Consider the following 17,653-nt stretch of genomic DNA (forward strand, 5'->3'; position numbering starts at 1 on the left):
CCCAGCGCGACCTGGTAGTGGGGTTGGCATGTCCCGACTTGGCCTGGATTCCGGCACTCTCTTCCCTGCTTTGCACCGTGTTGCACAACTCCAACTCCAACTCCACTCCTCTCCAACTTCCATCCATGCCATGACTGAGCTGAAAGGATCTTGACTTATACCAGCAATCTTATGCCATTTCATACCGTTATGCATCAATCGTTGTGTATGAGACGCTTCATAAACTAGCGCAGTGCTACCTTTTTTTTATCTAACAAGTACAGAGAGATAGTCCCGTATTTCCTCCCTCTTCGGTCTTCTTGCCGCACACCCCCATCTTATGCCGTCAGTTTCCCGCCTGAAACCCGACTGTTGATTCTTGTCAAGCCAAACAAACGAATAGTGGTGGAGCCCGGCTCCATGCAGAATCGCTGAGCGCATCAATCTTGTCCATCACGAGCCAACAACCTGGGCTGAAAAGAGGAGAGAGGGGAGCGCCAAGCCCCGACTTACCAAACCCACTCCGCAGTGGATAAATCCTAGGAAGCAAACGTTCCCCGATTCCCCCGATTCCCCCGTCATCCCCGATAGGTGAATCTATTCTACGTGGAGCTGCCTGCCAACGCTCCACTTGAAGCACACATTCATATCAAACATGGCTCAAAACTCTCAACTATCACAACGGCCTTCATTGCCAGCAAACCTCTCAACTGACTCACTGGGCTTTGTACATATAGACGTCCCCACGACAAGTCCGGACGTTTCAGAACACACGGACATCAATATGGCAGAGACTCACACATTCCCCAAAGATCTCCCGGACTGGAGCAATCTGAAGGTCCTTCACAGAAATACTCTTCCGGCAAGAGCTTCTTTCTTCCTGTACGATACTCCGGAGGATGCATTGACACGTGATGTGTCAAGGTCGAAAACTCTTTCTCTGTCTGGAACATGGAAATTCGATGTGGTTAAAAGCCCCTTCGATACACCCGAGAACTTCCAGGAGCCGAAATTCGACACTTCAAAATGGGGAGATATCCAGGTTCCAGGGATGTGGCAATTGCAAGGCTATGGGAAGGGCCCAAAGTACGTATCTTTGGTTCTGATGAAAACTCGGTTGTGTTAACAAGCGAACAGCTACCTTAACATCAGATATCCTTTTCCAGTGGATCCACCTCATGTACCATATGATGAAAATGAGACTGGAAGTTATATCCGGACTTTCACTGTCCCAAATTCGTTCAAAGATCATCAACTCAGATTGAGATTTGAAGGTGTTGACTCGTCGTATCACGTTTGGGTCAATGGTACAGAAGTGGGGTATTCTCAGGGTTCGCGAGAACCATCAGAATTTGATATCACATCCCTCGTTGACCTTGAAGGGGACAACACTCTCGCAGTTCAGGTTTACCAATTCTGTGATGGAAGCTATATTGAAGATCAGGTAACTCAATAATGGCCGACGGAGTAACAATTACTGAACATGAGTAGGATCAATGGTGGTTGAGTGGAATCTTCAGAGATGTAAATCTGCTGGCATTCCCAAAATTTCACATCCAAGATTACCAGATCGAGACCAAGCTAGATTCAGAATACAAGGATGCGACACTCAAGATCAGACTCGACATGAGCGAAAGCTCTCAAGTAGACGTCAAACTCTTAGACGCTTCCGGAGCCACCATCGCAACAGTCTCTCAAAAGAGTGCTGCAAATACCAACTTCAACATTCCAGTCAAAGACCCCAAGAAATGGACAGCTGAGACTCCATATCTCTACCAACTCGTGATCTCTACACCCGACTGTGCAGTCTCACAACGAGTCGGATTCCGCACTGCTGAGCTCAAGAACGGCATCTTCGTAGTCAATGGCAAGCCAGTCAAGTTTCGCGGCGTCAACCGTCATGAGCACCATCCAGACCACGGACGAGCCGTTCCTTACGATTTCATGGTCAAGGATCTCCTGCTCATGAAGACACACAACATCAACGCCATCCGTACATCCCATCAACTGAATGATCCTCGAATGTATGATGTAGCAGATGAACTCGGTCTTTGGGTGATGGATGAATGTGATCTCGAATGCCATGGCTTTGGCGAGATTGATGAGAGTGCTATTCCAGAAGAGTTCAAACATCTTCCAGATATTGACAAGGTTGGCATCAGGACACGAGATCCCGGTCGCTGGACTTCAGACAATCCTGAGTGGGAAGAAGCGTATGTCGATCGTGCTCGTCAAGCTGTGACGAGAGACAAGAACCATGCATGTATCATCATGTGGTCTCTTGGAAACGAGGCTTTCTACGGCCGTAACCACCAGAAGATGTATGATTTCATCAAGGCGTATGACCCAACCAGACTCATTCATTACGAGGGAGATTATCAGGCGAAGACTGTCGACATCTACAGTCGGATGTACGCTTCGGTGGACGATATTATCAATTTCGCGACCGAGAGCAAGACTTGGGAGAAGCCGATGGTTCTGTGTGAGTATGTCCATGCTATGGGCAACGGACCTGGGAATATCAAGGAGTATATCGATGCTTTCTACAAGTATCCAAGACTTATGGGTGGGTTTGTTTGGGAGTGGGCGAATCACGTAAGTCATGTCTCGTCAGTTTGGAGAACTCAGCTGACAAAAACTAGGGTCTGAGAACCAAGAACGACGAAGGTGTGGAGTACTACGCTTATGGTGGTGATTTCGGAGATGTTCCTAATGACGGACACTTCGTCATGGATGGTGTTTTGCACTCTGACCATACTCCAAACCCGGGTCTCATCGAATATCAGAAGGCTATTGAACCAGTTCAAGTTCTTAGTGGAACAAAAGACAAAGTCAAGATCATTAACCGCTATGATCATATCACCCTGGACCATCTTAAGTGCGAGTGGACACTCGTAGGAGATGGATTTAGGAGAGCTGGACAGGAAGTGAAGATTCCAAAAGGTTTGTCTACTCATATCCTTGTCTTGATATATACTGACCATTCCAGATGTCAACCCAGGAGATACTGTCGAACTAGAGATTACCGGCCTCACCGACCTCCCCTCCCAAGAAACCTATCTCGAGTTGAACTTCACCCTCCGCACTGCCACCAACTGGGCACCTGCAGACCACCTCATAGCCTGGGGCCAAGTCCAACTCCATGCTCCGCCGACACTCACCCAACTCAAAGCCCTCTCCTCCCCAAACGCTCCAAAATACAAGCAAATCACCCCTCAACTCCTCGAAATCACCAGCTCCAAGGGCATCCAATGGACCTTCAACATCGTCCACGGCACCCTCACATCCTGGAAATCCTCCCCCAACGGCACAAACCTCATCGTCTCCCCACCCACCATGGACTTCTACCGCGCCCAAACCGACAACGACGAGCCCATCGGCCGCACCTGGACCTCCTCCCGCCTGCACCAAACCAAACCGCACGTCCGCTCCGTCTCCTGGTCCAGCACCCCCGACCACGTATCTATCATCGTCGAAACCCGCATCGCACCCCCAGTCTTCGAATGGAGCGTCAACGTCAAGTTCACCTACACATTCACATCCTCCCACCTCTCTATCGCCGTAGCCGGCGAGCCCCGCGGGAACAACTTCCCCTCCATCTTCGCCCGCATCGGCCTCACGCTTTCACTGGCGGGCATCGAAACAGCAGAGTGGTTCGGCCGCGGTCCGGGCGAGTCCTACCGCGACAAGAAACTCTCTCAGAAGATCGGGAACTTCACATCCGCCATCGACGACCTCTTCACAGACTACGAATTCCCCCAGGAGTCAGGGAACCGTACTGATACGCGCTGGGTGGCGTTTAGAGGCAAGGACGGTGATGCCGCTGCCGCTGCCGCTCCGGTTCTGAAGGCTAGTTTTGGGGATTTGAACGAGGCGAGTTTTTCGGCGGCGCATTATGATACGGCTGCGTTGGATGAGAGTAGACATCCGTATGAGTTGAGGAAGAGGAGGAGGGAGGATACGGTTGTTAGGCTGGATTGGGCGCATCATGGACTTGGGACGGGGAGTTGTGGACCGAGTACGTTGCCGGAGTATGAGTTGAAGGCGGGGAAGTTTGAGTATGAGGTTTTGTTGGAGTAGATTATATATCGGTGGTGTTGAGTGGGCTTTGGATGCGACCGGATAAGATGGGATGAGGTGGCTGTAGGATTGGATAGTTTGGAGGAGTTGGTTGGATAGATAAGTAGAATTTACCCTGGGTGCCATGGTGCTTGTGGTGAAAAAATCCGAGTCCAACTCTGCTTCATAATGGCCCATTAAATTGACATTCAACTTCTGCTGCGGTAAGTAAGTCCAATGCGGCACAAATTCTGCAGTATATGGAAAAGAACCTATCTGAATACTAAACCACACTTGAAATAGTTTGAGAATGTCGCATAGTACTTGAAGTTCTCTGTTTCCTCCCAGATACCACCGGTCTCTACTTTTCTCTCGTCAATCCAGGGCATGCATGCACACGTGCCCGATGAGGGATATCGAGACAGTTTCCAAGGTCAAAGGTGGCTGGGATGTTGGCTACCTAGCTTTATTGTTATTGGAGCATTTGGTTCATTCCGCCATTGTCAAAAAGGTCATTGGCACAATGGCATTGGATTCATACATAATACACGGTTTGTGACCACCTTCAACGCCTGAAAACAAACCACCAAACGCCTCCCTTTTGCATTACCAATTCCCTCTGAATCCTCCTCTCCCCCTCCCACCTCTAAACCCACCACCGCCTCTTCCTCCACCCCCTCTCCCCCCATACCCTCCCCTTCCTCCACCATATCCCCCATCCCCATACCCACCATCGAAGCCCCTCCCAGCCGGACTATGATCCCCCCCTTCATCCACAACCGGCATCGGCCTCCTCGTCCTCAGCTCCTTCGGAAACGCATCAAACGTCTTCCGCATCTGCGCATACCCCAAGTGCATCTTCCCATAAAAGTGATCCGCCAACCGCCTATCGTTATCCAGCCTCGACAGGTACGCACCACACACATCGCACACCTGCAACTTCTGATGTCCAGACGGCCCGCTCGTATCGCTCAATGCTTTCAGTTCCCTCTCCTTATCCCCCTTCTGCTGCATCGCAGACCGGATGCGATAGAACTCCTCGTATGCTCTCGAAACCTCGGATTGCTCCCCTAGAACTTGGATCTCCATCAATCCACTCTCAATGCTCTTGCTCAAATCAGATATATTCTTCAGCAGCGCATTCGTCTGCCTGATCTCATCAGGTGTCTTCTCGAGTCGACGCTGCGCCACGTCAATCCGGCGGTTGCATTCATCAATGTACTTCTGCAGGTCGCGCATGTAGTCGTACTCGAAGCCCCATTTCTGGCGCTGCGATTCTGGCGCCGCTTCGTACTCTGTCTTGAGGGGCTCGGAGTGGACTTTGGGACAGGGACCGAGGTCTTGCTTGGTATTTGTGAAGAGGTCGTGCGGGCAGGTGCCGGCCAGAAAAGAGCGGCATACTTTGGGGTCTGTGATGGAGAGTTGGGCGGCGCGGGAGGAGGCGCTGGCTCCCATGAGCTGCTCTGGAGGGGGTTAGCTGTGGTAGGACATGGGAAGCATTGTGGAGGAAGACTAGAATGGCTCTGGATTGAAAGGGAGTAGGGAATAGTAACATACCAAGCAGCTTTCTCTGTTCTGCCGCCATCTTCAGTGACCTATGTCTGTGTAGTTGTACAGGTTTGCAACGACGAGGTTGTTGATGCGGATGTTGTATGGAGACAAGGCGCGGCTGAAATTTATTCACAGCCGCGCCTGGAAAGGCTCGCGCTAAAATCTCAGGAACAGGGCGCCGGCGCGTCTCACTGAAGCTCGGCTACAGCAGCACTCCATAGTGGCAGTACAGTAAATCTTATCAAGTAAACACTTCAATGCGCCGCTCTTCATAACACAATTCTCCTCGGCGCTGGAAGCCATGCGTCAATTCCAGTCTCTACTGCTCGTTCTCAGCGTTCTATTCCTCAAATTTACGCCCTCCCAAGCTTCTGATTACCATGAACAACTCGTCCTACGACCTCTTCATCCCTCCCTCCTTCTCGCATCCTTCAACTTCCAGAGCAACACTACACTCGCATCTTTTGATCAGCAGAACTTCAGATACTTCCCTAGATCTCTAGGTCAGATCCTACAACATGCCAATACGAGAGAATTACATCTGCGATTTAGCTTAGGCAGGTGGGATGCTGAGAGTTGGGGCGCGAGACCTTGGGGAGGGGCTAGAGAGGGTGGGACAGGTGTAGAGTTATGGGCTTGGGTTGAAGCTGAGACGGATGAAGAGTGTGTATTCTGAGTTTTCGGACAGGACTTTGCTAACAGATTCAGGGCCGATGGACGGTGGTTGACTTTAACGAACGCGCTTTCTGGCCTCTTTTGTGCATCCCTGAACTTCATCGACTCGACGAGAACGATCAGACCAGTCATGTCTTTCCAACCAGCTGGAAACCATGCAAACTCTACAGCAGAGAATCTGCACCTACTGCATGGGACTCTTCCAAGGGAAGTGGTGTGTACGGAGAACTTGACACCCTTTCTGAAGCTGTTGCCTTGTAAAGGCAAAGCGGGTATATCGAGTTTGCTGGATGGGCATAAGCTGTTCGATGCAAATTGGCAGAGCATGTCAATTGATGTGAAGCCAATTTGTCCTTCGGATGGTAGCGAATGTCAACTGCAGATTACGCAGACAATTGACATGGTATTGGATATCCAGCGGTCCAAAAGACCAAGAGGTATGTTCCTTGTGAGGCAGCATTTGAATTATTGCTGACAGTCAAAGATAATCCTATTCCAAGACCAGTTGCATTCGAAGAGCTCAAATGCAACACATCCAAGCCATACAACTCCCACGATACCTGCTTCCCACTGGATACCTCAGCCCAGGAAGAAGAATGGAGTCTCTCCCAAATATTTGGACATTCCCTCAAAGGGCCTTGTCCCCTTGCAACTGACGGCATAGATCCAGTCTGTATCAACGTCCCACACGCCCGCAACGTATACACCTCACCCGGCGTCCAAGAACACAAAGACACCACCGGCCACAAGCGCTGCTTTCAACTCAACCCCGAAGGCGACTTCGAACTCGTCCTCCCGGAGCAAGACATCTCCGAAAAATCCCCCCTCGAGCAACCCCTCCTCTACGCCGAACGCTCGTTCATCGGCTACGGCCAAGAACGCGGCGGCGTCCAAGCCATCCTCACCAACCCCTCCCCCACCCAATCCGTCGACTTCGTCTACATGGAATCCCTCCCCTGGTTCATGAAGCTCTACTTGCACACACTGAAAGCCAAGATCAACGGCCAGGATAAGCCCGTCATCCAGGAGATGTACTACCGTCCAGCCCTCGACCGCAAGCGCGGCACCCAGCTCGAAGTCCGCATCTTGATCCCGGCCAATTCCACCGTAGTCCTGACGTACGATTTCGAAAAGGCGATCCTCAGATATACCGAGTACCCACCAGATGCGAATCGCGGGTTTGATATCGCGCCCGCGGTCATCACCATCGGTGACGATATTAGTATCCGCACCACGACCCTACTCCTACCTCTCCCTACACCCGATTTCAGTATGCCGTATAATGTGATTATCCTCACTAGTACAGTGATGGCGCTGAGTTTCGGGTTCATCTTTAATCTGCTGGTGAGGAGGTTTGTGGGTGTGGACGAGGCGGAGAAGTGGGATGTGAGGGCGGTGAGGTTGAAGGTTGTGGCGGTGGTGAGGAGGTTGGTGAGTAGGGTTGGGAAGAGGGAGAAAGTGGTAAAGAGGGAGTGATGGTACTGTAGATATGTAATGAATATATTCGTAAATTTGACCTGATCTGATCTGATCTGATTCAAAACTTCACGTTGCTGGCTTTGGAGAGTGAGCCAGTCTTCTTTGCTATGGAACTCCAGACTGACTGTTGTGCTAAAAGTCCACAGGACAAGGAGAAGCTATCTATCTGATCTTCTCCTCTCACACAAGGAAGAGGGAAATGATTTGAAGCAGGAGGAAGTTAGACAATGTGCCGATAATCCGCCAGCCTCAGCTTCTCACATCACAGTTTCTCACCTGAGCTCACATCAAAGAGAGAGTCACATATCAAGTAGCGATCCAGATACTCAGTCATATCACAATAAAATTTCACACCAGATCACGAGATACAGCTGTCGCATCTTACGAAGACTTTTTCAATTCTCAATCAGAGATATTTTTTTCTCTGATAGCTGCAAACCAAGCCACCTCTCAAGTCCGTAGACGAGTATTTTATATCCTTACAACGCCAACTCCAATGACATGCATTCCATGCTCTGATCTCCGATCCTGCTCTATGGCCACTGATGTATCAAACCTCCAATTTCTTCTCCTCAATCGGCGTAGCCATCTCCTCTGCCCAATCTCCAGCTGGCTTCTCAATCGATGGTGACTTTGCCTTCTCGTCGGCTGTAATATCCGCTTTTAGAGTCTCGGGTGCCTTCGCGGGTGTTGGCAATGACGGGAAGTCTTCTGTAGTAGGTACGGCGTTCGAGTTTGAATTTGCTGCTCTTCCTCCTCGACCACCGCCACGACCACCTCGTCCTCGACCTCTAATCTCAAACCCACCACGTCCTCTGAAACCCTGAGAATCTTGTACATCCGCACCGTCATCCACCGAATACCTACTCCCCGCCAACCCACCACCCCTAATAACACCCCCATATCCACCCCTCACAAACTCCGAGCTCCTCCCCTTGCCCCTCCCATCCACAATATCACTCTCGACCTTCTCACTATCCCACTCACGTCCACCCTGCGCCTTCATCTTCCTCTCCCTATTCTTCGCCCTCTCCATCTCCATGACGCGCTCGTTCTTCCTTTCCGCAATGGCCTTCTCACGCCGCTCCTTGGCGAGCTCCTTTTCGCGGTGCTGGAATGCGGCTTGGTCTGCTTCGGTGAGGCGGTGCTTCTCTGCTTTCTGCGCGTTCAGGATCGCCATCTTGGCCATCTTCTCGCTGAGTTCGGCTTCGGTTAGTTTCTTGTGGGCTGGTCCGCCCGTGGCGGAGCGGTCGCCGCGTACTGCATGCGTTCTAGTGGTGGTGTTATTGTTGTTACTGCTGTTGTTTTCGGTTGTAAGAGGTGGGTTTGAGGAGGAAGGAGGAGGAGGTGCTGCGGTGTCGGATTGTTTGCTGGAGGATGGTGGGACTGAAGCTGAGGTCGTGCTTGAGGTGGTAGCGGTGGTAGATTTAGTTGTCGGTGCGGAAGGTGACGGTATAGCCTGCGAGACAGGGACGGAGGGAGAGGGAGAGGACTCAGCAGGTGGTGCGTATCTGGATTGGCTTAAGCCGTCTGATCCTCCGCGACCACCGCCTCGTCCTCTCCGCTCTCTCCCTCCGTCTTGTCTGCCGCCATTGCGCTGTTGTTCTTGGTGTTGCTGCTGGTGGCTTGGACCTGGCCCTGCTGTTGCTGCGTTGGGTGCTGAGCTTGAAGCTGAGGTGGAGGCTGGATTGGTTGCTGCAGACCGAGGCTGATGGTTGACCGGGGCGGGATCTGGTTGTTCAACGACAGCGGTCGGCGTTGGAAGAGGTTCGAATTCGTCGGCGAAGAGGTCGTCGTCCTCTCTTGACTGTGCGAACTCGTCCATGTTGGCTGGACTGGCGGGGGAGGGGCACGCAGCACCGCAGATCGGATGAAGGTGTTGGCGGGGGGTGCGACCGAGCTTGGATCAATGACTCGGCGATATCTCTCAATGGGCGCAGTACCTTGAGGGATTGTACCAAAGTCAACGGCTGTGGAAGCACGCTTCTTCTTGTTCTTTGCCGTGTTGGCTGCGCTGGGAATATCAATTGGAGAAGTGGTGTCTGAAGGCAAAATTGAGGGGTTGTGGCCGTCCATAGTGCTTCACTCGAAAGGCGGTGGAGTAGCTTTGGCGGAAACAGTTTAGCCTCGAATAGCCGAGTGGCGGTTGTTGATCGTTGTTAAGTGCAAAGGGATTGCGATTGATTGCGCAGGATCTTTTTGAATCGTGTCGTGATTGCTGCCTAAGAATTATATCATTGGCTTTCATGTTGCCGTCATCTGGAGAGGTGAATTTTATTTTGTGTTTGGGAAAGTGAATAGAAGTAAAAGTTCATGAGGCTTGGCAAGAAGGCGGCAACTTCTGTCTATCTTCGTTTGAGAAGCACCTCCTCTCAAAGCTGGAAATTTGAACTGATGGGGACTATTCACTTCTGAGTATATCTTGTTCTCGTTGATCTTATACTTGAAAGGTGAGTGATTGTTTGTTAACCTGCGCACTTTGTCATCATGATCTTGGTTGACTCCTCTTTCATCACCAGCCACTTCACACTTTTTTCCACATACAAGTATCAGACATAGATGTCTGTAGACACTTATAGAACATCTATACAGGTTAATATCAGAATGCTTCAGGCCTTCATGATTAATTTGTGTGCTTAAATCTCTATAGATTCGTCAGACTGTGTTGTACGCCCAGTTTCACGTCTGCAACCCAGACGCCTGGAAGTATGGAACCGAAGATCGACACCCTGATATCACCCAGCCGTCCGAAGTACATCTTACTGTCTTTTACGACGAGCATTCACAATTTTGATGCAGAGCTCATTGTACGTTGCAACTGGAAGCTCTTCTACATCCGCACCTCCCCTTCGAACTTCCGCGACTCTCCCGTCGCTCTCGCGCAGTATCTGGAGTATGTAGAGGCGCTCAGAGCAGATGAGTATGAGGTTGATGATGTCCTAGAGTCTGATTTCTTCGATTGGGTATCTACTCCACTCGAGCCAATACTTCTACAACGAGCGCCAATTGTGGAAAGGCTGCACAAAAGAGTCACTCTGCAAGACTGGCTGTTTCCAGAGTCTTTTGTCTACGACTTGCATGTTGTTGACAACAAAGTGGTGCCTCAATATGCCGACTCGCAGGATTCAGGCTTCATGCCACCAGGCGTCTGGTTAGGGACTGCATTTCGCGATACGTTAAATACATGGACTGCGTCGGTGCACCCAGATGAAGTCATTGTGCCTCCCGAGCTGCTCGAGGATGCGCATGTTCATTCATCTCAACGAGTCTTACTGAACGGTGATCAAAAACCGTATTTCTTCAAGGCCTTTCATCCGGGAGCACCACATGCCGCCAAGTGCGAACTTTTGACATACAGAAAGATTGCTGCCGCAGGGTTGGGGCCAAGGATCCGAGTCTGTCAGCTGTATGGCGTTGTGCAGGACCAAGAGGGCTTGTTGATGGGTATGTTATTGACTCATATCGATCATCGAACGATGTCACTTCAGCAGGCCATGTTGCCTCTTCCTTCTGCTGCTATACGATATCGCTGGGCGAGCCAGCTCCGGGAATCGCTAGCAGCGCTACATGAAGCTGAGATTACCTGGGGAGATGCGAAGGCGGACAATATTCTAATCGACAATGAGATGAATGCGTGGATCATAGATTTTGGAGGTGGTTATACCAAAGGATGGGTTGACCCGGAACTGGCAGGGACGAAAGAAGGCGATTTACAGGGCATGGCAAAGGTGATGGATTTACTTTATGGAGCGGAGTCGCAGCGCGACTTTACGATGGCGAATAGAGCGAATGGATCAGTGAAGGACGCTGCGGGTCTATTGGAGCATGTTGTCGAGACCTGAGGTACGACGCTTTTTCTTTGGATCCAACTTGCGATTGAGCTCTCTAATTCAGATTTATTCGTTGAAGATGCAAATCCTCGAACCTGACATGCGCAGTGCCTCTGCGGAGATGCAAGTGGCTTGAGGTGAATTGTCGGAAACCTCGGATTATTGGTTGAATGCAGAAATGTGAAGCAGGTTTTGAGGCCATGGTCCTCCTATCGCCGTATGATATTCCTTCCAGAAGTGCCTCCATAGCCCGAATCTCTATCTTCTTCTAATAAATTCATCCCTACGTTCTAGCTCTTGTTTGACAACTCCATCGAGAAGCTTTATCTATATAGATCTGTAATGTCATCTTGCCACTGATAACACTAGGAACGTCGTAAATGATCATATCCGACTTGAACTCTCATCTAACAGCAGCCCAAGCATGTGCCCTCTTCTGTTTCTTCTCTTCGTCTGAAGGTTTATCCTTTGCGTGGTTTGAGCAATTGGGGTATCCCTTCCACCCTCAAAGTGTATGTTTTTGGCACCTTCATTTAAGGTAGTGAGTGGACTGAGCTCGAAAGCAATTACTTGATAGGCCTCGACTCTTGAAAGTAGCTGAAAAGTGGCTCTATCCCCGGCCTTTCTTGTCCACTTTGCTCCACTTCATCGTGCACCGACAAAACGTACACTTTGAGGGTGGAAGGGATAGGTATGTTCCTGGTTTCCGCATTATTCAGATCTTGCCTCTGGGGCAGTAGCTGCAATGAACCTCATATGACCAACGGACAAGTTCCAATCTTTCTAGTAGGGATACTTCTTACACCTTTTCTCTGTGAAATTTGAAAATCTCTTAATCACCCAGGCCTTTCAGCATGCAATAAATGTGTGGTAATCCATCAAACCCAGAGTCTTATGAACTGTAGAAGCATTCACATCAACGTCAGCCTCCATCGTGAACTACTCCACTGCAAAACCGTATGCTCAGACGTCTCAGACTCCAGTAGCTTCTCCATCGTACTTTATCTAGTGACATAGCTCGACGCTGATGGCGAGACTCGTTCAAGACGCACGATGGCAGCTAAGTGGAGGCATCACTTTCTGAAAATGAAATCCAATAGTAAGATTGATATCACGCTAACGATCATACCATTACTGCAACATCAACGACTGAGCATATACTCGTACACTCAAACTCCATCAACTATAGCTTCCGCCAAGCCATGATATCCCACGAGAAATCGCCGTTTTCTGACAGGGTCACTTTCTATTTCCTGAATACATGATGATTCTCAGCCCGACAAAGAACAAGAACAAGGATCTTATCCCAATGTTAGTAAGATTTCTCAATCAAGATCGAATCAACAATCCACTCACAAGAGCAAGGTCAACACCAGCATCAACACGAACACACCACGTCGACCTATCAGCCACGCTAAGATCATGGACATCGTTTGAACCGGTAAGTTGAATCACAGCAACACAAGTCTCCTTAAACTTAACCAACGTCGTGATCGCATGGCGATCCTGCGGCCGGACATGGAGTTCTACACCGGCATCCTCATCGCCAGCGGCTTCATTGCGAAACTTCACATCCAGCGCCGAATGCTGTTTGGCGAACCTGGACATGTGTTTAATTTTCGCCAGCTCGCGGCCGGAGGGGCTTTTGACCAGCCAGTTGTTCTCGCTCAGGTAGTTGAAGTGGCGGAGTTCGAAGAGAGGGAGTCCGGATGTGCCTTTGACTGTGCGACGCCAGGACCAGGATTTTATGCCAGGGCTTTCGGCACTGAAGAGTTCTTGACCGCTGGAGTCGGTGATGGTGACGTGTTTGAAGTACCGGTCGTGGCAGTTTACTGTGAAGGTGACTTCGGATTTGGGGATGGGATAGTCGGTTGTAGCGAGAGGTGCAGCTGGAGGCTCGAGTGTCACATCCATTTTACTGGCTGGTGTGAATAAAAGCCGAAAGGAATCGAATAAGATAGGATAACGTCCTCTGAATGACTGATGATATGAATAGGAGATCAAAGATGGTTGTCGAAATGCTTGCCTTTACAGAGATGAAGTCCCCGTTCTTTATCAAAGAGCACAGCACGATCTTAGAAATATGTACACTGAATCAAACACCGCTTCTACAAAATATCTCGCACTTGTCAGGACTCACACATTAACCCAAGATCCGGCTTGGCCATCGTCATCTACAACAGTGTCGATGTTGGTCGCTCGTCAACCTAGGCTATACTCAAAACCAACAACATTTTCAACTACCCGACCACAAACACAGGAACCAACATGGCGAAAATCGATGGGTTACATTCATCTCCTGCAAACCGACCTTTTTGGAACCAGAATACACTTCGCCATTGACTGTCATTCGTAGACTGCTTTTAACCAACGAAAGGACCAAGGACAAAGGAGATAGGAGAGAAGCCCTCGGCGCCGTCAGTACTGCATGTAATATCACATTCATCTGCAACGCTCGCGATACGAAGATCCGGCTGAGAATTCGACATTAGAACGTGTCCATTCATTCATCTGCAATACTGTGTCATCCAACTGATATTTCAACAGCTTTTCTTCATTCTGGCTATGTGAGCTCATCACCGGATGAAACTTTCGCAATTTCAGGCATGAGAAAGGTTTTATCGTAACATCCGGAGGGGAAAAAGTTGAAGATAAGTGATAGCTACTAGGTTAGATTATGTATAGGAAGACTTCCAGTGTCTAGATCATTCTTCTAGAGTATTTCCTGGTGAAACTTCCTAGCTTTGTGTCTCGCCGCTGAGAGGCCTGCAAGGTGGAAATCTATCTTGTGTCTTAAGATGTATGTGTTGGCTGAGGTGGAAGGTACTCGCTTTTACATTGGCATTTGGTATTAAGGAGCGACAACGAGATTGTCTTAGTGACTGTAATGCAGTACCTACCATGGCAGTCTCCTTTTACTATTAAGACCTGTCTTTGCGTTTGGAAGCCGCCACTGCCCTCAAGATCTACTGTTCCTTATCAGTTCCGCGATGTACAGAAATCTATGTCGAATAAACTGATTTAAATGTCCGATACATTCTCTAAACCAGCCCTCTAAACCCTTCAATGCTTCCTTTCCTTTCCCTCACTTTACCTCTCCTGACTCACGTTACCAAGTACCATCAACAAAGCCGCTACGAAACAAAGAAGCGAGCGAGCATATTAAAATAAAATATATTCAGCTATGAGGCTATATAAGAGCTATATACAGAGGACATCCAACAATCCATCTCCCAGTCCATCTCCCAACCGATCAATCAAGGAAATTAGTTTGTGGGTATACCATAATCCCGGACAGACATACATATGAGTTGCTATTCTAAAAGTGGTGCGCGCGCGATGAAAACATGAATATGCAAGAATCAAATTAACACGAAAGAAAAAAGAAGAAAAATTCGTCAGATGCAGGCGTGCAATGCGCTGTGATGTGATGTGAGTGTGAAGAAAAACCGCAACCAAAGAAATATATCGTGGGTGCCAATGTACCCCTGCTGCTTGAAAATAACAGCTTAGTTACCCAAATGTCTTCCGGCCCAATGCACCGATGTAATTTTCGTTCCCATCCAAACCGAACCCGAACCATAATAGGTAGGTAGTTATCCTGCCTTCCGCTCTCATGACGAAGAAGGCTGATTAGATCAAATATCCCACCCAGAATTCTCGACCAACTGATAATGTAAGGGAAAATGGTCGTCGCGACCAAAAATATCCGTGTAAGTCTGTCACTCGGTACTGTGTTGTGCTAGCAGATGATGTACCGCAGTGCAGTATCACCGCATCCAACCCCAAGCACCACCCACACCTACACCCGCCTCTCCCTTCGCAAACGGCAACACATACACCACCATCAACCACAAACACCACAACTTGAACGTCTGCCTATCCGCCTTCAACTCCCTCCTCACCAACGTCCTCACCGCAATGACCAACCCCAACCCCACAGGCACCGTGTACCCCGCAAGCGACAACCGCCAAAACGCCGGCGCCACAAACGAGAACACGATAATCGTCAGCGCGTTAATCCGCCGCGTCTGGGAATCCCCAAGCACAATCGGCAGCGTCCGCCGGGACCGCATCCGGTCGCCTTCTTGGTCCTCCATGTCCTGGAACTGGATCGTGCAGGTGATGGCCACTGCGATGACAGCTAGCCAGCAGTACGTCGTGGTGTTGAGCGCGCTGCCACTGCCGTAGCAAGCGACCTGCGCGGCTCCTGCGCCGAACGTGGTGAAGCCAAGGGCGTTGTTGATGTGTCGGATTAGGAAACACTCTTCGGCGGCGCCGAGGTCGTTGTATATCCAGGTCAGGACCATGAGGAAGAGACTCTCTTTCGTGCCGCCTAGGTAGAGGGTTGAGAGGAGGACGAGGGGGATGGAGAGGAGGAGGAGGAGGCGGGCTTGGGAGGCGGAGAGGCGGCCGGAGGGGATGGCGCGCCAGGGTTTGTTGATGGAGTCTTCGAGGATGGAGTTGGGGAGGCGTTGGTTGGAGAGGTTGAAGATCCAGAGGTTGAGCCATGTCCAGATGATGGATTTGAGGAGGCTGAGGAGGAGGGTGGTGAGGGTTGGTGAGGATGAGGAAGTGGAAGTGGAAGCAGTAGGCGATGATGAGGTTAGGACTCCCGAGAGGGAGGCTGTGAGTGCGAATGTTGTAGCAGGGAGGATCGTGGTCTTCACATCACTTTTGGTGATGAGAAATGCGGTCTTCGCATGAAAGAGAAATGTCCGATCCTGGGACGGAATCAGTATTTGGTGTCGAGATATTGTCAAGTGATGATATGGATATACCTCTGTTTGCGGGGGCAGTTTGCCCTCCTCTGCACACTCCAAGTCTAATGTTCCCATCATCGTTCAAGCATCGCGACGTCAATCAGCACCAAGTGGAAAGTATCACTGTACCACAAGAATGGCAGATGCAGCATAAGTATGAATGTGGGAGGGACATTCCAGAACCCACCTGGGTAGTAGTCAACTCCCCAAAACAAACTACGTACCACACCCATACCTTGTACCCACTCTCTATCGCATGGCCGGCCCACCCACCCTCCACTACGGACCAGAACAACCGAAGGAAGTTTTCTCATTGGTGTCGGCGAGCGATGCCGAGTATTGATATCAAACCGTACGATCGCACCCACCTATTGGCAAAATGGTTCCAAGCACTTAGAAGCCCATCCATGAGGTCTAGACGGGCTGTGAACTAGGCCAAATACGCACAGCCCGGAGATGAGCCCTCATGAGAGAACGTCGTGGACGACCGTTCAGCTATGCCCAAGGCTGTATTAGCCCCCCTCCTGTTCAGACGGTGTCCCTGCAATTGTCGCGAATTGTTTCCTTTGGGGGCTATATTGGTTTGTCAGGAAGAGTAAGCTACGGGCGTTAAGTGGCGTTGATCTGTGGAGACGAGGTTAGCATACTCGGACTATTAGAAAAAATGTTCGAACTTCGAAGTCTCTTCTCTTGACCTTGGCTGGCTGTGTGTGTCCCAACTATGAGTTCGATGAACGAATCATAGTGCTGTCTGATCTGTATCCGAGCTTCCTCTTCTGCACGCATGACACAAATCCGCTCCAAGATAAGACCTGCACTGACATGCTCGGTTGCCCCGAGTGTTTTGAGGGGCATAGAGGGGGGCCTCCTGAGCACTGGCTTGTTTGGAGGATGGGTTTGCGAGTTTGGACGAGTCAGTTCGTCCCAAGCACAAAGATGTGCACGACCAATTGTTATGAGAAGTTGTCGCCTGCATAAGAGACGCAGTTGAACGGCTGGAGATACAGAACGTGATTGGTGAAGATGGCTTTCAACGTTCACACCAAGTAATCAAAGTGGACGTGGTGGATGCGTACGATGCAGAGCAGAGCAACTCCTGTAAGTGTATTAGGCCCGAGCTTACAACCGATAGTGATGTTTGTGGTGAGGACGGTCTCGCGATGCCTTCCATGGCGAGCATGGTAAAAGTGATGTCGCTCGCTTGCTCTGTGGTGTTGAGAGTACGGAGTAGTGTGAAGTGATGTCGCCTGGACTAGTGCCGTCAGGGGTAGGGGGCCCTGGTCCCAGGGGAAATCTGCAGCTTGGCGGCCCTAAAGA

At 50.1% G+C, this 17,653-nt stretch overlaps 7 protein-coding genes across 8 annotated transcripts; 3 read left to right on the plus strand and 4 right to left on the minus strand.

Annotated features, from left to right (window-relative positions):
* Positions 1-83: 83 nt before the first annotated feature.
* LAC4 (Beta-galactosidase (Lactase)) lies at positions 84-4,693 on the plus strand. Its single transcript, XM_058505368.1, has 6 exons — positions 84-205; positions 264-1,065; positions 1,117-1,423; positions 1,471-2,574; positions 2,622-2,922; positions 2,969-4,693. The coding sequence occupies exons 2-6, from the start codon at positions 635-637 to the stop codon at positions 4,057-4,059; spliced, it is 3,234 nt and encodes a 1,077-aa protein (XP_058359925.1). The 5' UTR covers positions 84-205; positions 264-634; the 3' UTR covers positions 4,060-4,693.
* On the minus strand, positions 4,645-5,693 carry LUC7 (splicing factor; the record flags this gene model as incomplete). The annotated part of the gene is made up of 2 exons (XM_058505369.1): positions 5,596-5,693; positions 4,645-5,501 (listed from the first exon to the last, which is right to left on the minus strand). Exons 1-2 carry the CDS (start codon positions 5,621-5,623, stop codon positions 4,645-4,647), a joined length of 885 nt encoding a protein of 294 aa, XP_058359926.1. The 5' UTR covers positions 5,624-5,693.
* Positions 5,694-5,810: 117 nt separating this feature from the next.
* Positions 5,811-7,785, plus strand: GPI16 (Subunit of the glycosylphosphatidylinositol transamidase complex-like protein). The gene is made up of 3 exons (XM_058505370.1): positions 5,811-6,252; positions 6,298-6,701; positions 6,749-7,785. Exons 1-3 carry the CDS (start codon positions 5,891-5,893, stop codon positions 7,738-7,740), a joined length of 1,758 nt encoding a protein of 585 aa, XP_058359927.1. The 5' UTR covers positions 5,811-5,890; the 3' UTR covers positions 7,741-7,785.
* A 508-nt stretch (positions 7,786-8,293) lies between these two features.
* Positions 8,294-9,568, minus strand: ONS95_011744 (uncharacterized protein; the record flags this gene model as incomplete). Its single annotated transcript, XM_058505371.1, has 1 exon — positions 8,294-9,568. The coding sequence occupies one exon, from the start codon at positions 9,566-9,568 to the stop codon at positions 8,294-8,296; it is 1,275 nt and encodes a 424-aa protein (XP_058359928.1).
* Positions 9,569-9,937: 369 nt separating this feature from the next.
* On the plus strand, positions 9,938-11,860 carry ONS95_011745 (uncharacterized protein). Of its 2 annotated transcripts, none has more exons than XM_058505373.1 (4): positions 9,938-10,193; positions 10,263-10,636; positions 10,687-11,586; positions 11,682-11,860. In XM_058505373.1, the coding sequence occupies exons 2-3, from the start codon at positions 10,537-10,539 to the stop codon at positions 11,583-11,585; spliced, it is 999 nt and encodes a 332-aa protein (XP_058359930.1). In that variant the 5' UTR covers positions 9,938-10,193; positions 10,263-10,536; the 3' UTR covers position 11,586; positions 11,682-11,860. The 2 variants fall into 2 exon arrangements, with proteins under 2 accessions (XP_058359930.1, XP_058359929.1); XM_058505372.1 differs by having other exon boundaries at positions 10,263-10,335; positions 10,394-11,586.
* Positions 11,861-12,664: 804 nt separating this feature from the next.
* On the minus strand, positions 12,665-13,487 carry ONS95_011746 (uncharacterized protein; the record flags this gene model as incomplete). The annotated part of the gene is made up of 2 exons (XM_058505374.1): positions 12,665-12,873; positions 12,930-13,487. 2 exons carry the CDS (start codon positions 13,485-13,487, stop codon positions 12,820-12,822), a joined length of 612 nt encoding a protein of 203 aa, XP_058359931.1. The 3' UTR covers positions 12,665-12,819.
* Positions 13,488-15,343: 1,856 nt separating this feature from the next.
* On the minus strand, positions 15,344-16,414 carry ONS95_011747 (uncharacterized protein; the record flags this gene model as incomplete). Its single annotated transcript, XM_058505375.1, has 2 exons — positions 15,344-16,297; positions 16,355-16,414. 2 exons carry the CDS (start codon positions 16,412-16,414, stop codon positions 15,344-15,346), a joined length of 1,014 nt encoding a protein of 337 aa, XP_058359932.1.
* Between the last annotated feature and the right edge of the window lie 1,239 nt (positions 16,415-17,653).

The sequence above is a fragment of the Cadophora gregata genome (genome assembly GCF_030347475.1).
Source record: "Cadophora gregata isolate MNR1 chromosome Unknown scaffold_5, whole genome shotgun sequence".
Lineage (NCBI taxonomy): Eukaryota > Fungi > Ascomycota > Leotiomycetes > Helotiales > Ploettnerulaceae > Cadophora > Cadophora gregata.